Source organism: Oncorhynchus keta, chromosome 1 (genome assembly GCF_023373465.1).
Source record: "Oncorhynchus keta strain PuntledgeMale-10-30-2019 chromosome 1, Oket_V2, whole genome shotgun sequence".
NCBI classification, from domain to species: Eukaryota; Metazoa; Chordata; class Actinopteri; order Salmoniformes; family Salmonidae; genus Oncorhynchus; species Oncorhynchus keta.
This window is the reverse complement of record NC_068421.1, coordinates 29,756,504-29,778,714: the sequence shown is the minus strand read 5'-3', so window position 1 is coordinate 29,778,714 and position 22,211 is coordinate 29,756,504. Positions and strand designations below refer to the sequence as shown.

Sequence of the window (22,211 nt, the reverse complement as noted above, 5' to 3'; positions counted from 1 at the left end):
ATGTGGACTGTCTGATTTGTGTGTGGTTGGTATGTGTGTGTGTGTAGTGCTCTGAGCGCTGCAGCGTGTAGAATAGGTGATGGTCTGGGTAGAGATCTTTGTGTACCAGGTAGTCTTGCCTCTGTCGATCTGTGCTGCTACTGCTTCTGCTGCTGTCTCTGAAAGGTCAGGCAAGATGTGTGTATGAGATTATCATTTACAGAGACATACAGCACTAACTTTCTACCTTCACATAGCAAATAGAACACATTATAAACACGGGAAAAGTAGAGATAAGTAGTGTTTAGTAGGGAGAAAATGTTTTCAATCCAGGAGATACTACTTGAAGTTGTCCTATTAGAACAAATATTGAAGTTTTACATTGTAAAAAGTTTTATTACGGTGTGCCCTACTGAACATGAGCGTGCTGATGCACTCGGCCTAGATTGCAAAGCAGGGTGCTGTTGAAGTGGCTCTAAAGTACTTTTCTACTCTGATTTATTTCTCTGTCTGAAATGTTCCTTAGGTATTCCTGTTCCTTTGGTAGTGTTTTGTCATCAATTCTTTGTCATCGTTCTCCGCGGTAAAGCTTTGGTTTTTCAGAGCATCAGAAGAGGGCCCTAATGGATATGGGAGCAGTGGTGCTTGAAATAGCAAAATAGCGGAAAAGATCTATATGAATATGTGACACGTGGTCTGAATGTTGTTGTTGTGTTCAAATGGGCCCGAGTCCTCAGACACAGGAACCTACTCTACAAAGGCCTGAGTCACTCACTCTGCTCCTCCTGGTGGGTTTATTCATGAGACGCTCATTTCAGTGTACCAAAATAAATCCATACACCTTTATTGTGCTTGTGTTGTTCTCTGTTTGTTGTGTTATGCTGTGTGTGTGTCTGTGTGTGTTCTCTAAAACAAGCGTCTGGTTGGAACTAGCTTTTGTATTGCGTTATGAAGGAAAATGGCTAAGTGTGTTTGCTTGGGCCAGATGTCTTGGGAAGCAGGGAATAACAAAATACTGTTCAGAGGCTGGTAGAATGACTAACCTGAGCCCTCAGTAACATCTGAGTGCTTTTAATGACCCGAAATAGAGTTTCTCATTTTACAAGGTGATTTAAATACAGAGAAAAACCATGACATTTACACACCATTGTCCTCCTTGCAGCTCAGAGCACCAAATCACTCCTACTCCCCTAACTGGCTATGAAGGAATGACAGCTTCTCAGTAGATGATTGACAGATGATTGACCAAGGATAGGCTAAATATTGGCAGCATGGGCAGGTCACCTCGAGGATGAAACTTTACTTCATGCTTGGGTTATCTTTGGAGTGTAAGTTAACCTGTAGGTTGCTCTTTCTCATGGTTTCAGCCAAGAACTCTACCACCACTATGTTTTGTTCATCGCATGGTCTTTTCAAGACTGGACCCGTAATATTCATGTTCTTGTTGGCACGTGTTCTCAAAAAGTGTATGACATTGCATCCCATATCTGGAACACGTTTGGACTTGATTCATGTTTGAGTTAGACTGGGTTTTGGGTGACTCCCTCTTTCTCACCCTGGTCCTGGTGAGTTAAAGCCATGTATTCCAGTAGTACCCATCCAGTATTCAGTAGTGTGCTGAAGCATACCATGCAAACATAGTGTTCTTTAGAGATCTGAAATTCTACCTTTAATTAAAAATACCCGTGGCTGCCTTTCTCTCTTTCCCCTCTCTCTCTCTATCCCTCTCTCTAGTTCTCTCTCTCTATCCCTCTCTCTCTTTCTCTCTCTGTCTCTCTCTCTCTAGTTCTCTCTCTCTCTCTCTCTAGTTCTCTCTCTCTATCCCTCTCTCTCTTTCTCTCTCTGTCTCTCTCTCTCTAGTTCTCTCTCTCTCTCTCTCTAGTTCTCTCTCTCTTTCCCTCTCTCTCTTTCTCTCTCTGTCTCTGTCTCTCTCTCTCTAGTTCTCTCTCTCTTTCCCTCTCTCTCTTTCTCTCTCTGTCTCTGTCTCTCTCTCTCTAGTTCTCTCTCTCTATCCCTCTCTCTCTTTCTCTCTCTGTCTCTCTCTCTAGTTCTCTCTCTCTATCCCTCTCTCTCTTTCTCTCTCTTTCTCTCTCTGTCTCTCTCTCTCTCTAGTTCTCTCTCTCTATCCCTCTCTCTCTTTCTCAATTTGTCTCTCTCTCTAGTTCTCTCTCTCTATCCCTCTCTCTCTCTCTTTCTCTCTCTGTCTCTCTCTCTAGTTCTCTCTCTCTATCCCTCTCTCTCTTTCTCTCTCTCTCTCTCTCTAGTTCTCTCTCTCTATCCCTCTCTCTTTTTCTCTCTCTGTCTCTCTCTCTAGTTCTCTCTCTCTATCCCTCTCTCTCTTTCTCTCTCTGTCTCTCTCTCTAGTTCTCTCTGTCTCTTTCTTCCTGCTTACTGCCTCCCAGTCTCCGTAGACACACTAATAAAATATGAATTCATAAAAGCATAGCGGAGCCTGCTGACTTTTAGGCTCAGCGTTAACGGGTATGTTAAAAACTGAAGGTAAGGAGTAACACAGACGCAGTACAGTGGCTTGTCATACACACAGGGCAAGCTTATTTGACACCACCATAAAAGTTGCCTACCCGGTTATTGCAGATGTCATTTGCATTGTTCTTGAGCTAAGGCACAGAGCTAAAATAATCCCTAACCATGATGGATGCTCCCTCTCCTCTCCCTTCTCCTTATGTGTGTTTGTGTTGATAGAGATCCGGGAGGCATTCAGGGTGTTGGACCGGGATGGGAACGGGTTCATCTCCAAGCAGGAGCTGGGCATGGCCATGAGGTCTCTGGGATACATGCCCAGTGAGGTGGAGCTGGCCATCATCATGCAGAGACTAGACATGGATGGTGAGTCACATTCAGTACACATTTCACACATTTATAGTACACAGACACATGCAGTTGCACATGTAACAGAAGGTCCTATGTTCGAGTCCAGTGAGAGACAGGAATGGGAGTTGTTACTCGCACACACACATATTTAAACATAAACAGATCCCTTCCTTCCTGTTTTCACACCATGATCACGCACACACAAAGACAGGGACAGGGTCATAGACACACTATCAGACACACACATATACATAAATAGATCCCGTTCTTCCTTTTTTACACTTTCATACACATGGGCCTACCTATGATTACATAATCACAAGCATAATCAATACATTTACATGGGTACTCATTCACCATTATGCACACACATTTTCATGTACATGCAGTACATTATATGCACACAGAAATGTGCACTCATTCGCATCCTACATTCAAATCATGACTTTTACACTTTAAATAAGCATGAAGGATCCTACTATCCAAACACACACCGGAGGAGCATTTAACACATCCTATAGTCCCACTGTAGCAATATCTATCTCTAAGCTGTAGATGTGTAACATGTTCGCTGTGGTCCCTTGCTCCATTTCATCATAATACACCGTAATGCACATATTTATGCTAACACATTCACGCACAAACATGCACGCACCATGCGCGCACACAAGCAACACATTTGATTACAGTAGGTCACACAGGGTGCCTGTGGTTTCTGTACTGAAGCCAGTCCCTACCTGACAGAGATCAACAGTGCCTTCAGAAAGTATTCAGACCCATTGACTTTATCCACATTTTGTTACGTTACAGCCTTATTCTAAAATGGAGTAAATAAAAAAAATCCTCAGCAATCAACATACAATACCACATAATGACAAAGCAAAAACAGGTTTTTAGACATTTTTGCTAATGTATTAAAAACAAAAACAGAAATACAAAACTACAAAACTCAAAATGGAGCTCAGGTGCATCCTGTACATTTACATTTACATTTAAGTCATTTAGCAGACGCTCTTATCCAGAGCGACTTACAAATTGGTGCATACACCTTATGACAACCAGTGGAACAGCCACTTGCATCTAAATCTTGTTGGGGGGAAAAGAAGGATTACTTACCCTTACTTACCCTATCCTAGGTATTCCTTGAAGAGGTGGGGTTTCAGGTGTCTCCGGAAGGTGGTGATTGACTCCGCTGTCCTGGCGTTCGTGAGGGAGTTTGTTCCACCATTGGGGGCCAGAGCAGCGAACAGTTTTGACTGGGCTGAGCGGGAACTGTACTTCCTCAGTGGTAGGGAGGCTGCAGGCCAGAGGTGGATGAACGCAGTGCCCTTGTTTGGGTGTAGGGCCTGATCAGAGCCTGGAGGTACTGAGGTGCCGTTCCCCTCACAGCTCCGTGGCGAGCACCATGGTCTTGTAGCGGATGCGAGCTTCAACTGGAAGCCAGTGGAGAGAGCGGAGGAGCGGGGTGACGTGAGAGAACTTGGGAAGGTTGAACACCAGACGGGCTGCGGCGTTCTGGATGAGTTGTAGGGTTTAATGGCACAGGCAGGGAGCCCAGCCAACAGCGAGTTGCAGTAATCAAGACGGGAGATGACAAGTGCCTGGATTAGGACCTGCGCCGCTTCCTGTGTGAGGCAGGGTCGTACTCTGCGGATGTTGTAGAGCATGAACCTACAGGAACGGGACACCGCCTTGATGTTAGTTGAGAACGTCAGGGTGTTGTCCAGGATCACGCCAAGGTTCTTAGCGCTCTGGGAGGAGGACACAATGGAGTTGTCAACCGTGATGGCGAGATCATGGAACGGGCAGTCCTTCCCCGGGAGGAAGAGGAGCTCCGTCTTGCTGAGGTTCAGCATGAGGTGGTGATCCGTCATCCACACTGATATGTCTGCCAGACATGCAGAGATGCGATTCGCCACCTGGTCATCAGAAGGGGGAAAGGAGAAGATTAATTGTGTGTCGTCTGCATAGCAATGATAGGAGAGACCATGTGAGGTTATGACAGAGCCAAGTGACTTGGTGTATAGCGAGAATAAGAGAGGGCCTAGAACAGAGCCCTGGGGGACACCAGTGGTGAGAGCGCGTGGTGAGGAGACAGATTCTCGCCACGCCACCTGGTAGGAGCGACCTGTCAGGTAGGACGCAATCCAAGCGTGGGCCGCGCCGGAGATGCCCAACTCGGAGAGGGTGGAGAGGAGGATCTGATGGTTCACAGTATCGAAGGCAGCCGATAGGTCTAGAAGGATGAGAGCAGAGGAGAGAGAGTTAGCTTTAGCAGTGCGGAGCGCCTCCGTGATACAGAGAAGAGCAGTCTCAGTTGAATGACTAGTCTTGAAACCTGACTGATTTGGATCAAGAAGGTCATTCTGAGAGAGATAGCTGTAGAGCTGGCCAAGGACGGCACGCTCAAGAGTTTTGGAGAGAAAAGAGAGAAGGGATACTGGTCTGTAGTTGTTGACATCGGAGGGATCGAGTGTAGGTTTTTTCAGAAGGGGTGCAACTCTCGCTCTCTTGAAGACGGGAGGGACGTAGCCAGCGGTCAGGGATGAGTTGATGAGCGAGGTGAGGTAAGGGAGAAGGTCTCCGGAAATGGTCTGTAGAAGAGAGGAGGGGATAGGGTCAAGCGGGCAGGTTGTTGGGCGGCCGGCCGTCACAAGAAGATTTCATCTGGAGAGAGAGGGGAGAAAGAGGTCAGAGCATAGGGTAGGGCAGTGTGAGCAGAACCAGCGGTGTCGTTTGACTTAGCAAACGAGGATCGGATGTCATCGACCTTCTTTTAAAAATGGTTGACAAGTCATCTGCAGAGAGGGAGGAGGGAGGGGGGAGGATTCAGGAGGGAGGAGAAGGTGGCAAAGAGCTTCCTAGGGTTAGAGGCAGATGCTTGGAATTTAGAATGGTAGAAAGTGGCTTTAGCAGCAGAGACAGAGGAGGAAAATGTAGAGAGGAGGGAGTGAAAGGATGCCAGGTCCGCAGGGAGGCGAACATTTCCTCCATTTCCGCTTTTTGTCATTTGCCCGGAGCCCTGTTCTGTGAGCTCGCAAGGAGTCGTCGAGCCACGGAGCGGGAGGGGAGGACCGAGCCGGCCTGGAGGATAGGGGACATAGGGAGTCAAAGGATGCAGTAAGGGAGGAGAGGAGGGTTGAGGAGGCAGAATCAGGAGATAGGTTGGAGAAAGTTTGAGCAGAGGGAAGAGAAGATAGGATGGAAGAGGAGAGAGTAGCGGGGGAGAGAGAGCGAAGGTTGGGACGGCGCGATACCATCCGAGTAGGGGCAGTGTGGGAAGTGTTGGATGAGAGCGAGAGGGAAAAGGATACAAGGTAGTGGTCGGAGACTTGGAGGGGAGTTGCAATGAGGTTAGTGGAAGAACAGCATCTAGTAAAGATGAGGTCAAGCGTATTGCCTGCCTTGTGAGTAGGGGGAGGGTGAGAGGGTGAGGTCAAAAGAGGAGAGGAGTGGAAAGAAGGAGGCAGAGAGGAATGAGTCAAAGGTAGACGTGGGAGGTTAAAGTCGCCCAGAACTGTGAGAGGTGAGCCGTCCTCAGGAAAGGAGCTTATCAAGGCATCAAGCTCATTGATGAACTCTCCGAGGGAACCTGGAGGGCGATAAATGATAAGGATGTTAAGCTTGAAAGGGCTGGTAACTGTGACAGCATGGAATTCAAAGGAGGCAATAGACAGATGGGTAAGGGGAGAAAGAGAGAAAGACCACTTGGGAGAGATGAGGATCCCGGTGCCACCACCCCGCTGACCAGAAGCTCTCGGGTGTGCGAGAACACGTGGGCGGACGAGGAGAGAGCAGTAGGAGTAGCAGTGTTATCTGTGGTGATCCATGTTTCCGTCAGTGCCAAGAAGTCAAGGGACTGGAGGGAGGCATAGGCTGAGATGAACTCTGCCTTGTTGGCCGCAGATTGGCAGTTCCAGAGGCTACCAGAGACCTGGAACTCCACGTGGGTCGTCCGCGCTGGGACCACCAGGTTAGGGTGGTCGCGGCCACGCGGTGTGGAGCGTTTGTATGGTCTGTGCAGAGAGGAGAGAACAGGGATAGACAGACACATAGTTGACAGGCTACAGAAAAGGCTACGCTAATGCAAGGAAATTGAATGACAAGCGGACTACACGTCTCGAATGTTCAGAAAGTTAAGCTACGTAGCAAGAATCTTATTGACTAAAATGATTAAAATGATACAGTACTGCTAAAGTAGGCTAGCTGGCAGTAGCTGCATGACACTACACTAATCAAGTCGTTCCGTTGAGTGTAATAATTCTACAGTGCTGCTATTCGGGGCTAGCTGGCTAGCTAGCAGTGTTGTTTACGTTACGTTGAGTTAAAAGAACGACAATAGCTGGCTAGCTAACCTAGGGAATCGGTCTAGACTACACAATTATCTTTGAAACAAAGACGGCTATGTAGCTAGCTACGATCAAACAAATCAAACCGTTGTACTGTAATGAAATGAAATGAAAATGTGAAACTACCTGACCGGGTTGTTGAATTCAAAACAGTAGACGTTGGCTAGCTGTTAGCAGTTAGCTGTTGGCTAGCTAGCAGAGTCTCCTACGTTAAGGACGACAAATAGCTGGCTAGCGAACCTCAGTGAATTAAGATAATCACTCCAAGGCTACACACACTAAACTACACAATTATCTTGGAAACAAAGACAGCTATGTAGCTAGCTAACACTGAACTAATCAAGTCGTACAGTTGAGTGAATAGCACTACAGTGATGCTAATCTGTGTGCGTTAGCTAGCTCCTGGGCGAATAGCAGTGAAGGCTACGTTAGGGCGACGAAATACGATAATTATGCAATTATCTCTGATACAAGGAGGCTATGTAGCTAGCTAAGAAGAATTGCTAAGATTAGACAAATCAACCGTTGTACTATAATGAAATGTAATGAAAAAGTTATACAACCTGCAGAGCGAAGTGCGAATGCGACCGCTGCTCCAACCGGAACCAGAACCTTATACATTTATCATCCTTGAGATGTTTCTACAACTTGATTGGAGTCCACCTGTGGTAAATTCACCTGTCTATGTAAGGTCCCACAGTTGACAGTGCATGTCAGAGCTAAATCCAAGCTATGAGGTCAAAAAAACATTTCAGCAGCATTGAAGGTCCCCAAGAACACAGTGGCCTGCATCATTCTTAAATCAAAGAAGTTTGGAACAACCAAGACTCTCCTAGAGCTGGCCGCCTGGCCAAACTGAGCAATCGGGGGGGAAGGGCCTTGGTCAGGGAGGTGACCAAGAACCCGATGGTCACTCCAGACTTCCTCTGTGGAGATGGGATAAACTTCCAGAAGGACAACCGTCTCTGCAGCACTCCACCAATCAGGCCTTTATGGTAGTGGCCAGATGGAAGCTACTCCTCAGTAAAAGGCACATGACAGTCCGCTTAGAGTTTGCCAAAAGGCACCTAAAGACTCTCAGACCATGAGAAACAAGATTCTCTGGTCTGATGTAACCAAGATTGAACTCTTTGGCCTGAATGCCAACAGTCACATCTGGAGGAAACCTGGCACCATCCCTACGGTGCAGCATGGTGGTGGCAGCATCACTGAATGTCCTTGAGTGGGTCAGCCAGAGCCTGGACTTGAACCCGATCGAATATCTCTGGAGAGAACAGAACGCTCCCCATTCAACCTGAAAGAGCTTGAGAGGATCTGCAGAGAAGAATGGTATAAACTCCCCTAATACAGCTGTGCCTAGTTTGTTGCATTTCTTACCCAAGAAGAAGAATCGCTGACAAGGTGCTTCAACAAAGTACTGAGCAAAGGGTCTCAATACTTATGTAAATGTGATATTTCTATTGTTTTCTCCATTATCGGCTATTGTGTTTAGATTGATGAGGTGAAAAAAACAATCTAATCCATTTTAGAATAAGGCTGTAACATAGCAAAATGTGGGAAAAGTCCAGGGGTCTGAATACTTTCCGAAAGGCACTCTACATTTTCAAAAATGTTGGTAAATTAGCTTTAATAGTTTAAAGATCGTATGAAAGAGATTGGTGTGCTTTTTCACTATCTAATCATGGCATGGGGTTGTTCAATGACAAACGTGTTTGTTTCAAAACGATCACTTGATGGTTTCAAAGAAATCTCAGAGAAATAAGTACACAGTCAAATGTAACAAATAATTACTTTTTACAAAGAACTGTACAAATGCTATATTTGTGACATTCATATTTAACAAAACATTTTACAAATGTTTTCAATACAGTAATATGAGATCTGTAAGTAGAACATTTACATTTGACGTTTTTGTCATTTAGCAGATGCTCTTATCCAGAGTGACTTACAGTATTAGTGCATTCATCTTAAGATAGCTGGGTGAGACAACCACATATCACAGTCAAATATACAGGATACAACCATTTCATTCCAGCTAAACAATGGAAATAAGCTAGTGTTTTGCAAAAAACACATTTTCATTTTCATACATGGGTACACATGAAGGTACCCATAAGCAATCACTTCTGATTAAAAAACACATAAGGAATTGGTGGTTATAGCATTTTGGAAAAAAACTGTAGTGTGTTGGAATGGTGCAGAGAATGATAGAAAGGGGATAACTGAATGCTCAAGGATGTGGACTGCTTCCTATTGCCTCTCCACTTGAGATAAGAATGAATAGCAAAACAATGTATCCTCCTGTTAAAGTATACCTGCTATCAAATTGAAGGTTTGTTTGAAATACTGCTTTCGTCTCCTGCTATGGCAGGTTAGAACAGCGAGGAGCACCTATCTGTCATATTTGTTATAGATAGTGCTTGTACATTCTGAGATGTGACAGCAACCAATGTATGAGTCCCTGTTGGTTTGGTAGAGGGGGAGAACTGGAGGACCATTTCTCATCTGCGATGCCTTTAAAATCGTCAGTTGATTTCACTCGCTGTGACTGAGTGAAGACATTCCTTCAGAAGGAGATAAACTCACTAGCCAAGATAAGAAGGGTGGACTGGATTGCTGTTGCTATTAAGTCTCTATTATTACAGTGAGAGATGTTTTAAAAACGTACATTTGCATTCTGTGAAAAGAAATTTGCTTCAATCTCATCTCATTTTCATGTCTGTGGACACAACACAAAAGACCAGGGTGATCAAACGAAGGAGGCATCCATAGCCAAGAACATTGCCAGATAAATGGGATTTGAGGGTGTTTATTGCGTCTTTGCCAAGCTAGCAGCTGTGTGAATTAGAGACACGTGACACATTCACGGATGGCCATTGATTCTTTCTTTCTGAGCAGCAGCTACAAAAGTCCAGCTGATCACTATAAAATATGGATTGACTCATTGAGTTGATCTGATAATCTGTCCTACTTTCAGAACGATCCCTCAGATTGTTATCCAGCTCAGCAGAATACCCTTGGTGGATTGTTTATGAGCTTGTGGTCTTTGTTCGAGATATCAGCATTGCAATTGCTCCATTTGCTTTTTATAGTGGTGTAATGTTCGTAATACATGATGCCTGTCATCAGCTGCTTTTGTTAGGAAGTGTTTATGGTTTAAATCACATCCATCCGTCCGTCCATCCATCTGTCCATCCATCCATCCGTCCATCCGTCCATCCATCCATCCATCCATCCATCCATCCATCCATCCATCCATCCATCCATCCATCATGATAGCTCAGGGGCCCTGACTGCACTGTCTACTCTGGCTGACTGTCCCCAGTGATGAGGCAGGATGCCACTGCATATGCATGGGCACAGAGAGGGGCAATCGATGGCATCAAATGTGACAATGCCAGCGTGCCTTAAGGAGGTCAGACCTGTCAGGGGAGAGGGAGGAGAAGAAGAGTGAAGGGGCAGATTGAGTTATCCTGCATGGGCAGCACACAACCTCTTCTGCAGGGAAATGAAGTAGAGGAGGCAGGAGAGAGAATAGGTATAGAATGGAAAGAACACAGACTCAAATTAACATATAGTTATTGTCCTTCTTACTGATTTGCAATTACACTTTGTGAATAAGACATATCATACTGTGTCTAGGAGACGGGCAGGTAGACTTCGATGAGTTCATGACGATCCTGGGACCCAAGCTCCTGTCTTCTGAAACCAGGGAGGGCTTCCTGGGGAGCACAATAGACAGTATATTCTGGCAGGTAAGGACTTCTCTCTTTTAACCTCTATCTTCTATCACCTTTCCTTTACCAAGCACTGGCCTGCAATAGCTGCAGTCATGGCCAGGCTGTGCAATAGCTGGCAATGAAATCAAAGAGACAGAGTGTAGTGTTTCAGTGTGTAGTGTGAAGGTGTAGAGTGTAGTGTGTAGAGACAGAGTGTAGTGTGTAGAGGCAGAGTGTAGTGTGTAGATGCAGAGTGTAGTGTGAGTGTAGTGTGTAGAGGCAGAGTGTAGTGTGTAGAGGCAGAGTGTAGTGTGTAGAGGCAGAGTGTAGTGTTTCACTGTGTAGTGTGAAGGGGTAGAGTGTAGTGTGTAGAAGCAGAGTGTAGTGTGTAGAGGCAGAGTGTAGTGTGTAGAGGCAGAGTGTAGTGTGTAGAGGCAGAGTGTAGTGTGTAGAGGCAGAGTGTAGTGTGTAGAGGCAGAGTGTAGTGTGTAGAGGCAGAGTGTAGTGTGTAGAGGCAGAGTGTAGTGTGTAGAGACAGAGTGTAGTGTGAAGGGGTAGAGTGTAGTGTGTAGAGGCAGAGTGTAGTGTTTCAGTGTGTAGTGTGTAGAGGCAGAGTGTAGTGTGTAGAAGCAGAGTGTAGTGTGTAGAGGCAGTGTAGTGTGTAGAGGCAGAGTGTAGTGTGTAGAGGCAGAGTGTAGTGTGTAGAGGCAGAGTGTAGTGTGTAGAGGTAGAGTGTAGTGTTTCAGTGTGTAGTGTGTAGAGGCAGAGTGTAGTGTGTAGAGGCAGAGTGTAGTGTGAAGGGGGCGAGTGTAGTGTGTAGAGGCAGAGTGTAGTGTGAAGGGGTAGAGTGTAGTGTGGAAGCAGAGTGTAGTGTGTAGAGGCAGAGTGTAGTGTGTAGAGGCAGAGTGTAGTGTGTAGAGACAGAGTGTAGTGTGAAGGGGTAGAGTTTAGTGTGTAGAGGCAGAGTGTAGTGTGTAGAGGCAGAGTGTAGTGTGTAGAGGTAGAGTGTAGTGTTTCAGTGTGTAGTGTGAAGGGGTAGAGTGTAGTGTGTAGAGGCAGAGTGTAGTGTGTAGAGGCACAGTGTAGTGTGAAGGGGTAGAGTGTAGTGTGTAGAGGCAGAGTGTAGTGTGTCAGTGTGTAGAGGCAGAGTGTAGTGTGTAGAGGCAGTGTGTCAGTGAGTAGAGGCAGAGTGCAGTGTGTCCGTGTGTAGAGGCAGAGTGTAGTGTGTAGAGGCAGTGTAGTGTGTAGAGGCAGAGTGTAGTGTGAAGGGGTAGAGTTTAGTGTGAGAGGCAGAGTGTAGTGTGTAGAAGCAGAGTGTAGTGTGTAGAGGCACAGTGTAGTGTGAAGGGGTAGAGTGTAGTGTGTAGAGGCAGAGTGTAGTGTGTCAGTGTGTAGAGGCAGAGTGTAGTGTGTAGAGGCAGTGTGTCAGTGAGTAGAGGCAGAGTGCAGTGTGTCCGTGTGTAGAGGCAGAGTGTAGTGTGTAGAGGCAGTGTAGTGTGTAGAGGCAGAGTGCAGTGTGTCAGTGTGTAGTGTGTAGCGACAGAGTGTAGTGTGTCAGTGTGTAGAGGCAGAGTGTAGTGTGTAGAGACAAAGTGTAGTGTAGTGTGTCAGTGTGTAGTGTGAATGGGTAGAGTGTAGTGTGTAGAGGCAGAGTGTAGTGTGTAGAGGCAGAGTGTAGTGTGTAGAGGCAGAGTGTAGTGTGAAGGGGTAGAGTGTAGTGTGTAGAGGCAGAGTGTAGTGTGTCAGTGTGAAGGGGTAGAGTGTAGTGTGTAGAAGCAGAGTGTAGTGTGTAGAGGCAGAGTGTAGTGTGTAGAGGCAGAGTGTAGTGTTTCAGTGTGTAGTATGTAGAGGCAGAGTGTAGTGTGTAGAAGCAGAGTGTAGTGTGTAGAGGCAGTGTAGTGTGTAGAGGCAGTGTAGTGTGTAGAGGCAGTGTAGTGTGTAGAGGCAGAGTGTAGTGTGTAGAGGCAGAGTGTAGTGTGTAGAGGTAGAGTGTAGTGTTTCAGTGTGTAGTGTGTAGAGGCAGAGTGTAGTGTGTAGAGGCAGAGTGTAGTGTGAAGGGGGTGAGTGTAGTGTGAAGGGGGCGAGTGTAGTGTGTAGAGGCAAAGTGTAGTGTGTAGAGGCAGAGTGTAGTATGTAGAGGCAGAGTGTAGTGTGTAGAGGTAGAGTGTAGTGTTTCAGTGTGTAGTGTGAAGGGGTAGAGTGTAGTGTGTAGAGGCAGAGTGTAGTGTGTCAGTGTGTAGTGGCAGAGTATAGTGTGTAGAGGCAGAGTGTAGTGTGTAGAGGCAGTGTGTCAGTGAGTAGAGGCAGAGTGCAGTGTGTCCGTGTGTAGAGGCAGAGTGCAGTGTGTAGAGGCAGTGTAGTGTGTAGAGGCAGAGTGCAGTGTGTCAGTGTGTAGTGTGTAGAGACAAAGTGTAGTGTGTAGAGGCAGAGTGTAGTGTGTAGAGGCAGAGTGTAGTGTGTCAGTGTGTAGTGTGAATGGGTAGAGTGTAGTGTGTAGAGGCAGAGTGTAGTGTGTAGAGGCAGAGTGTAGTGTGAAGGGGTAGAGTGTAGTGTGTAGAGGCAGAGTGTAGTGTGTCAGTGTGAAGGGGTAGAGTGTAGTGTGTAGAAGCAGAGTGTAGTGTGTAGAGGCAGAGTGTAGTGTGTAGAGGCAGAGTGTAGAGGCAGAGTGTAGTGTTTCAGTGTGTAGTGTGTAGAGGCAGAGTGTAGTGTGTAGAAGCAGAGTGTAGTGTGTAGAGGCAGTGTAGTGTGTAGAGGCAGTGTAGTGTGTAGAGGCAGAGTGTAGTGTGTAGAGGTAGAGTGTAGTGTTTCAGTGTGTAGTGTGTAGAGGCAGAGTGTAGTGTGTAGAGGCAGAGTGTAGTGTGAAGGGGGCGAGTGTAGTGTGAAGGGGGCGAGTGTAGTGTGTAGAGGCAGAGTGTAGTGTGTAGAGGCAGAGTGTAGTGTGTAGAGGTAGAGTGTAGTGTTTCAGTGTGTAGTGTGAAGGGGTAGAGTGTAGTGTGTAGAGGCAGAGTGTAGAGGCACAGTGTAGTGTGAAGGGGTAGAGTGTAGTGTGTAGAGGCAGAGTGTAGTGTGTCAGTGTGTAGTGGCAGAGTATAGTGTGTAGAGGCAGAGTGTAGTGTGTAGAGGCAGTGTGTCAGTGAGTAGAGGCAGAGTGCAGTGTGTCCGTGTGTAGAGGCAGAGTGCAGTGTGTCAGTGTGTAGTGTGTAGCGACAGAGTGTAGTGTGTCAGTGTGTAGAGGCAGAGTGTAGTGTGTAGAGGCAGAGTGTAGTGTGTAGAGGCAGAGTGTAGTGTGTAGAGGCAGAGTGTAGTGTGTCAGTGTGTAGTGTGAAGGGGTAGAGTGTAGTGTGTAGAGGCAGAGTGTAGTGTGTCAGTGTGTAGTGTGAAGGGGTAGAGTGTAGTGTGTAGAGGCAGAGTGTAGTGTGTCAGTGTGTAGTGTGAAGGGGTAGAGTGTAGTGTGTAGAGGCAGAGTGCAGTGTGTAGAGGCAGAGTGTAGTGTGTAGAGGCAGAGTGTAGTGTGTAGAGGTAGAGTGTAGTGTTTCAGTGTGTAGTGTGAAGGGGTAGAGTGTAGTGTGTAGACGCAGAGTGTAGTGTGTAGAGGCAGAGTGTAGTGTGTCAGTGTGTAGTGTAAAGGCAGAGTGTAGTGTGTAGAGGCAGAGTGTAGTGTGAAGGGGGCGAGTGTAGTGTGAAGGGGGCGAGTGTAGTGTGTAGAGGCAGAGTGTAGTGTGTAGAGGCAGAGTGTAGTGTGTAGAGGCAGAGTGTAGTGTGTAGAGGCAGAGTGTAGTGTGTCAGTGTGTAGTGTGAATGGGTAGAGTGTAGTGTGTAGAGGCAGAGTGTAGTGTGTAGAGGCAGAGTGTAGTGTGTAGAGGCAGAGTGTAGTGTGTCAGTGTGTAGTGGCAGAGTATAGTGTGTAGAGGCAGAGTGTAGTGTGTAGAGGCAGTGTGTCAGTGAGTAGAGGCAGAGTGTAGTGTGTAGAGGCAGAGTGTAGTGTGTAGAGGCAGAGTGTAGTGTGTCAGTGTGTAGTGTGTAGAGGCAGAGTGTAGTGTGTAGAGGCAGAGTGTAGTGTGTAGAGGCAGAGTGTAGTGTGTCAGTGTGTAGTGTGAAGGGTAGAGTGTAGTGTGTAGAGGCAGAGTGCAGTGTGTCAGTGTGTAGAGGCAGAGTGCAGTGTGTCAGTGTGTAGTGTGTAGCGGCAGAGCGTAGTGTGTCAGTGTGTTGAGGCAGAGTGTAGTGTGTAGAGGCAGAGTGTAGTGTGTAGAGGCAGAGTGTAGTGTGTCAGTGTGTAGTGTGAAGGGGTAGAGTGTAGTGTGTAGAGGCAGAGTGTAGTGTGTCAGTGTGTAGTGTGAAGGGGTAGAGTGTAGTGTGTAGAGGCAGAGTGCAGTGTGTCAGTGTGTAGAGGCAGAGTGTAGTGTGTCAGTGTGTAGTGTGTAGGTAGAGGCAGAGTGTAGTGTGTCAGTGTGTAGTGTGTAGAGGCAGAGTGTAGTGTGTAGAGGCAGAGTGCAGTGTGTCAGTGTGTAGTGGCAGAGTGTAGTGTGTAGAGGCAGAGTGTAGTGTGTAGAGGCAGTGTGTCAGTGAGTAGAGGCAGAGTGTAGTGTGTAGAGGCAGAGTGTAGAGGCACAGTGTGTAGTGTGAAGGGGTAGAGTGTAGTGTGTAGAGGCAGAGTGTAGAGGCACAGTGTAGTGTGAAGGGATAGAGTGTAGTGTGTAGAGGCAGAGTGTAGTGTGTCAGTGTGTAGTGGCAGAGTGTAGTGTGTAGAGGCAGAGTGTAGTGTGTAGAGGCAGTGTGTCAGTGAGTAGAGGCAGAGTGTAGTGTGTAGAGGCAGAGTGTAGTGTGTCAGTGTGTAGTGTGAATGGGTAGAGTGTAGTGTGTAGAGGCAGAGTGTAGTGTGTAGAGGCAGAGTGTAGTGTGTAGAGGCAGAGTGTAGTGTGTCAGTGTGTAGTGTGAAGGGGTTGAGTGTAGTGTGTAGAGGCAGAGTGCAGTGTGTCAGTGTGTAGAGGCAGAGTGCAGTGTGTCAGTGTGTAGTGTGTAGCGGCAGAGCGTAGTGTGTCAGTGTGTAGAGGCAGAGTGTAGTGTGTAGAGGCAGAGTGTAGTGTGTCAGTGTGTAGTGTGAATGGGTAGAGTGTAGTGTGTAGAGGCAGAGTGTAGTGTGTCAGTGTGTAGTGTGAAGGGGTAGAGTGTAGTGTGTAGAGGCAGAGTGCAGTGTGTCAGTGTGTAGAGGCAGAGTGTAGTGTGTCAGTGTGTAGTGTGTAGCGACAGAGTGTAGAGGCAGAGTGTAGTGTGTCAGTGTGTAGTGTGTAGAGGCAGAGTGTAGTGTGTAGAGGCAGAGTGCAGTGTGTCAGTGTGTAGTGTGTAGCGACAGAGTGTAGTGTGTCAGTGTGTAGAGGCAGAGTGTAGTGTGTAGAGGCAGAGTGTAGTGTGTCAGTGTGTAGTGTGAATGGGTAGAGTGTAGTGTGTAGAGGCAGAGTGTAGTGTGTAGCGACAGAGTGTAGAGGCAGAGTGTAGTGTGTCAGTGTGTAGTGTGTAGAGGCAGAGTGTAGTGTGTAGAGGCAGAGTGCAGTGTGTCAGTGTGTAGTGTGTAGCGACAGAGTGTAGTGTGTCAGTGTGTAGAGGCAGAGTGTAGTGTGTAGAGGCAGAGTGTAGTGTGTAGAGGCAGAGTGTAGTGTGTCAGTGTGTAGTGTGAATGGGTAGAGTGTAGTGTGTAGAGGCAGAGTGTAGTGTGTCAGTGTGTAGTGTGAATGGGTAGTGTGTAGAGGCAGAGTGTAGTGTGTAGTGTAGAGGCAGAGTGTAGTGTGTCAGTGTGTAGTGTGTAGAGGCAGAGTGTAGTGTGTAGAGGCAGAGTGCAGTGTGTCAGTGTGTAGAGGCAGAGTGTAGTTTGTCTGTGTGTAGTGTGTAGAGGCAGAGTGTAGTGTGTCAGTGTGTAGTGTGTAGCGCCAGAGTGTAGAGGCAGTGTGTCAGTGTGTAGAGGCAGAGTGCAGTGTGTCAGTGTGTAGAGGCAGAGTGTAGAGGCAGAGTGTAGTTTGTCTGTGTGTAGTGTGTAGAGGCAGAGTGTAGTGTGTCAGTGTGTAGAGGCAGATGTAGTGTGTAGAGGCAGAGTGCAGTGTGTCAGTGTGTAGTGTGTAGCGCCAGAGTGTAGAGGCAGTGTGTCAGTGTGTCAGTGTGTAGAGGCAGAGTGCAGTGTGTCAGTGTGTAGAGGCAGAGTGTAGAGGCAGAGTGTAGTTTGTGTAGTGTGTAGAGGCAGAGTGTAGTGTGTAGAGGCAGAGTGCAGTGTGTCAGTGTGTAGTGTGTAGCGACAGAGTGTAGTGTGTCAGTGTGTAGAGGCAGAGTGTAGTGTGTAGAGGCAGAGTGTAGTGTGTAGAGGCAGAGTGTAGTGTGTCAGTGTGTAGTGTGAAGGGGTAGAGTGTAGTGTGTAGAGGCAGAGTGCAGTGTGTCAGTGTGTAGAGGCAGAGTGCAGTGTGTCAGTGTGTAGTGTGTAGCGGCAGAGCGTAGTGTGTCAGTGTGTAGAGGCAGAGTGTAGTGTGTAGAGGCAGAGTGTAGTGTGTAGAGGCAGAGTGTAGTGTGTCAGTGTGTAGTGTGAATGGGTAGAGTGTAGTGTGTAGAGGCAGAGTGTAGTGTGTCAGTGTGTAGTGTGAAGGGGTAGAGTGTAGTGTGTAGAGGCAGAGTGCAGTGTGTCAGTGTGTAGAGGCAGAGTGTAGTGTGTCAGTGTGTAGTGTGTAGCGACAGAGTGTAGAGGCAGAGTGTAGTGTATAGAGGCAGTGTGTCCGTCTGTAGTGTGTAGAGGCAGAGTGTAGTGTGTCAGTGTGTAGTGTGTAGAGGCAGAGTGTAGTGTGTCAGTGTGTAGTTTGAAGGGGTAGAGTATAGTGTGTAGAGGCAGAGTGTAGTGTGTCGGTGTGTAGAGGCAGAGCGCAGTGTGTCAGTGTGTAGAGGCAGAGTGTAGTGTGTCAGTGTGTAGTGTGAAGGGGTATAGTGTAGTGTGTAGAGGCAGAGTGTAGTGTGTAGAGGCAGAGTGTAGTGTGTAGAGGCAGAGTGTAGTGTGTCAGTGTGTAGTGTGAAGGGGTAGAGTGTAGTGTGTAGAGGCAGAGTGCAGTGTGTCAGTGTGTAGAGGCAGAGTGCAGTGTGTCAGTGTGTAGTGTGTAGCGGCAGAGCGTAGTGTGTCAGTGTGTAGAGGCAGAGTGTAGTGTGTAGAGGCAGAGTGTAGTGTGTAGAGGCAGAGTGTAGTGTGTCAGTGTGTAGTGTGAATGGGTAGAGTGTAGTGTGTAGCGGCAGAGTGTAGTGTGTCAGTGTGTAGTGTGAAGGGGTAGAGTGTAGTGTGTAGAGGCAGAGTGCAGTGTGTCAGTGTGTAGAGGCAGAGTGTAGAGGCAGAGTGTAGTTTGTCTGTGTGTAGTGTGTAGAGGCAGAGTGTAGTGTGTCAGTGTGTCAGTGTGTAGTGTGTAGCGCCAGAGTGTAGAGGCAGAGTGCAGTGTGTCAGTGTGTAGAGGCAGAGTGTAGAGGCAGAGTGTAGTTTGTCTGTGTGTAGTGTGTAGAGGCAGAGTGTAGTGTGTCAGTGTGTAGAGGCAGATGTAGTGTGTAGAGGCAGAGTGCAGTGTGTCAGTGTGTAGTGTGTAGCGGCAGAGTGTAGTGTGTAGAGGCAGAGTGTAGTGTGTAGAGGCAGAGTGTAGTGTGTAGAGGCAGAGTGTAGTGTGACAGTTCCTGATGGCCAGATGTTGTCTTGTCTGACACACTGACACACAGTGCCTCCTGCCTTGGAGATGGTGGCAGGACATAATCCATGCGCCGTTTGGCCAGATGTTCTTGCACTGAAATGGAGGGGGAGAGGATGATAGCTAGCGAGGGAGTCAGTCAGAGTAGAGAGTGAAAGTGACAGGGTGAGAAGATTCGAGCGAGTAACAGAAGTAGGGGGTGAAAGCGAATTAATCAAAGAGTGAAAGGGAGAGAAAGACAACGAGAGCGAGTGAAAGAACAACACTTAGAGAGAGAGAGAACCACACTCAGGGAGAGAGAGAGGGAGAGAGAGAGAACCACACTCAGAGAGAGAGAGAGGGAGAGAGAGAGAACCACACTCAGGGAGAGAGAGAGGGAGAGAGAGAGAGCCACACTTAGGGAGAGAGAGAGGGAGAGAGAGAGAACCACACTCAGAGAGAGGGAGAGAGAGAGAGCCACACTCAGGGAGAGAGAGAGGGAGAGAGAGAGAACCACACTCAGGGAGAGAGAGAGGGAGAGAGAGAGAACCACACTCAGGGAGAGAGAGAGGGAGAGAGAGAGAACCACACTCAGGGAGAGAGAGAGGGAGAGAGAGAGAACCACACTCAGGGAGAGAGAGAGGGAGAGAGAGAGAACCACACTCAGGGAGAGAGAGAGGGAGAGAGAGAGAACCACACTCAGGGAGAGAGAGAGGGAGAGAGAGAGAGCCACACTCAGGGAGAGAGAGAGGGAGAGAGAGAGAACCACACTCAGGGAGAGAGAGAGGGAGAGAGAGAGAACCACACTCAGGGAGAGAGAGAGGGAGAGAGAGAGAGCCACACTCAGGGAGAGAGAGAGGGAGAGAGAGAGAACCACACTCAGGGAGAGAGAGAGGGAGAGAGAGAGAACCACACTCAGGGAGAGAGAGGGAGAGAGAGAGAACCACACTCAGGGAGAGAGAGAGGGAGAGAGAGAGAACAGTCCAGGACGGAGAGAGAGAGAAAGAGAGGGACATTTGGCTCTGTGGAGCACACTTGGCAGGGTTCTCTCTCTGATGCTATCATGGCTGTGACCCAGTCTGTCTCTGGGGAGCAGGAGCTCTTGGTTTTCACTGTGAGGACATGCTCTCTGGTGCTGCAGGTGCAGACACAGTGGTCTCCGTGCCAACCCTGTTTGGCTGAGATGAGCTGCTCTGACCTTGACTTGCTGATATGAGGCGGGAGGATGGAGACCAGAGCGCGTGGCTGTATCTTTCTGAGAAGTGGGGGGAAATCTGGGAATTGGAGTTGCTCAGATGATTTCTAGCTACTCCTGTGTCTATAGTTGTCCTCCAAAGAGGGGGGTTGGAGTTGGTCTTGTGTCTTTCGAGGAATTGGTTCCCTCATATACATACTCACATTTTTCATTGTTTGATAAATGAATATCCAGAGGCACTTGGTTGATAATCTTGCTAATTTAATCTTGTTTGTGATGATACACCGTATACAGTATCTGTTTGCTATTCAGAAAATAATATCTTAATGTGATTCCATCCTGATAATCCCACCTCATTCTCCATGGTCGATGTATTGTAGCCTACAGTTTTACATTTTAATGTCCAGTTTCCTGAGGTACGGTGAGGGAAAAAGTATTTGATCCCCTGCTGATTTTGTACGTTTGCCCACTGACTAAGAAATGATCAGTCTATAATTTTAATGGTAGGTTTATTTGAACAGTGAGAGACAATATAACAACAAAAAATCCAGAAAAACGCATGTCAAAAATGTTATAAATTGATTTGCCACTCTTTGGCACATAGCTTAGCTCAAGAGACGGGTACCTAAGCTAAGCTAAGACTGCATCAAAAACAACCGGCAATGTTGTTCTTTGCCAATCAAAGAGTAAAAGTGCAGTTTATCGTTCTTGGTAAATGCAAACAATAACCATATGGGCACGAGCCCAACTTCCATTCCATATGGATGTGTTTCAGTTACTGTAAATAGAGTGCCAACACTTAACCTTAATGAACATAGTACTCTATACCCGCTGGACACAGATGTCATTTCAACATCCAGTTTTGATTTATATTGAGTTGTCAACCTATGTGAATTTGAATAAAAAAACATGAGCAGACGCACAACCAGAGAAAATTATTTTATGTAGAGGTGCTGACTAAAGCCAAATAAACAATAAGCTATAAAAATAAAGAGTCGCATACTTTCTCTCTCTCTCTCTCTCTCTCTCTCTCTCTCTCTCTCTCTCTCTCTCTCTCTCTCTCTCTTTCTCTTTCTCTCTCTCTCTCTTTCTCTTTCTCTTTCTCTATGTGTATATATATATATATATACAGGGCCAGTGATGGCGAAACATTGGTGATTTACCCAATGAATTACTAGGAGTTTACATAGAGTGTGCAACTCTCTTTATTTTTATAACTAATGTGAATTCAACATGAAATCAACAAATATTTGAAACATGTTATTGGATTTAGGTTAAAAGTTGGGTGAAAAAAATACATACATTCCCAAAAGTCCTTTACGTTGTTGACCTTTGCAAATTCAATCTGTTTTCCGTGTTCATTCAACGTAATCACATACATTTTTTGTTGTTGAAATTACTTGGAAACAATGTTGATTCAACCAGTTTGTGCAGAGTGGGTATTTAGTATATCTGTTAAGCACTTTGTTGATGTAAAAAGAGCTTCATAAAATACATTTATTTGATTGATTGATGGAAAGAAAACTAGACAGAGGCTATGATGAACGATCAGCAAACAAGAGCGGCAAAGCTTTCACATCACAGCGTTATGACTGTGCCTCTTGGCAGAACACATCCGAGGTGAAATCTGAATAGGTTTGAATAGCCAACCTGTTCCATAAAACATGAATCAGGATGACGGGGCAGACGCACAACAATTCTGTGACACTGAAAGCATTAGCCAGGAGACGAGGAGAGCAACCTTATGAAAGTTCCTGGCTGTCAATGCTTCTGCTGGCGTTTCATAAATCTCTGATGCTTCGGAGGGGAGGATGAGGACGGTGCTTTTAAGTATTTATTCTCTGTGGCATGTTGCTTCAGGGTCTTTCTCCATCAAGGGCTATGTGTGTCACCAAGCAGGCACAGTGCTTCTCGGCTCAGTCTCTCTGAGAAACACTAGGCTGGTGTTTGTGTGTGCGTGTGTGTGCGTGTGTTTTACCAAGCACAAGGCTCTTCAGCTCAGTCACACTAAGAAGCAGGCTGAAGAAGGCACAAGGCAGCTAACTTATTTAAGACACTTCAGACTTTAGAGGTCTTCAGGGGTTCTGCAACTGGTGCCTCAGCAGAGGAGTTCTTAAGCCCAGTGTCCTGTTTTTCTGTTAACTGAAAGCTAAACAGTCAACTTTATTTTTTGCAGTTGATTACAAAACCTTATGACATACTGTGTCATCCAATCTAACCGAATACTAACTTCCTCAAGTCGAATTTTAACTTAGTCATACAGTGACGTCAATGGAGTAAGTTCAAGTTTATGGTTTGCTGGGTAGAGCAAGTCAATCTACTAATGTTAGGGTGGTGATGTCACACTCACATCCTTCCCAGTTGTAGACGTTGGTTGCTTCAGTGAGAAATTATTTAACATTCTGTCATGGCTCTCACCTACCTACTCACTCATCTCTGCTCTTGTAGAAGTTGTTAATGTACCGAATGA

The 22,211-nt window shown here is 46.8% G+C and overlaps 1 protein-coding gene across 2 annotated transcripts in view; it reads left to right on the top strand.

Moving 5' to 3' along the window:
• Positions 1–22,211, top strand: part of LOC118367402 (calcium-binding protein 8-like) — a 69,773-nt gene that overhangs the window by 16,973 nt on the left and 30,589 nt on the right. For both annotated transcript variants that reach the window (XM_052520975.1, XM_035750974.2), the window contains exons 3-4: positions 2,683–2,826; positions 10,803–10,915. In XM_052520975.1, the coding sequence (XP_052376935.1) occupies positions 2,683–2,826; positions 10,803–10,915 (257 nt within the window). The remainder of the gene's footprint in view (positions 1–2,682; positions 2,827–10,802; positions 10,916–22,211) is intronic.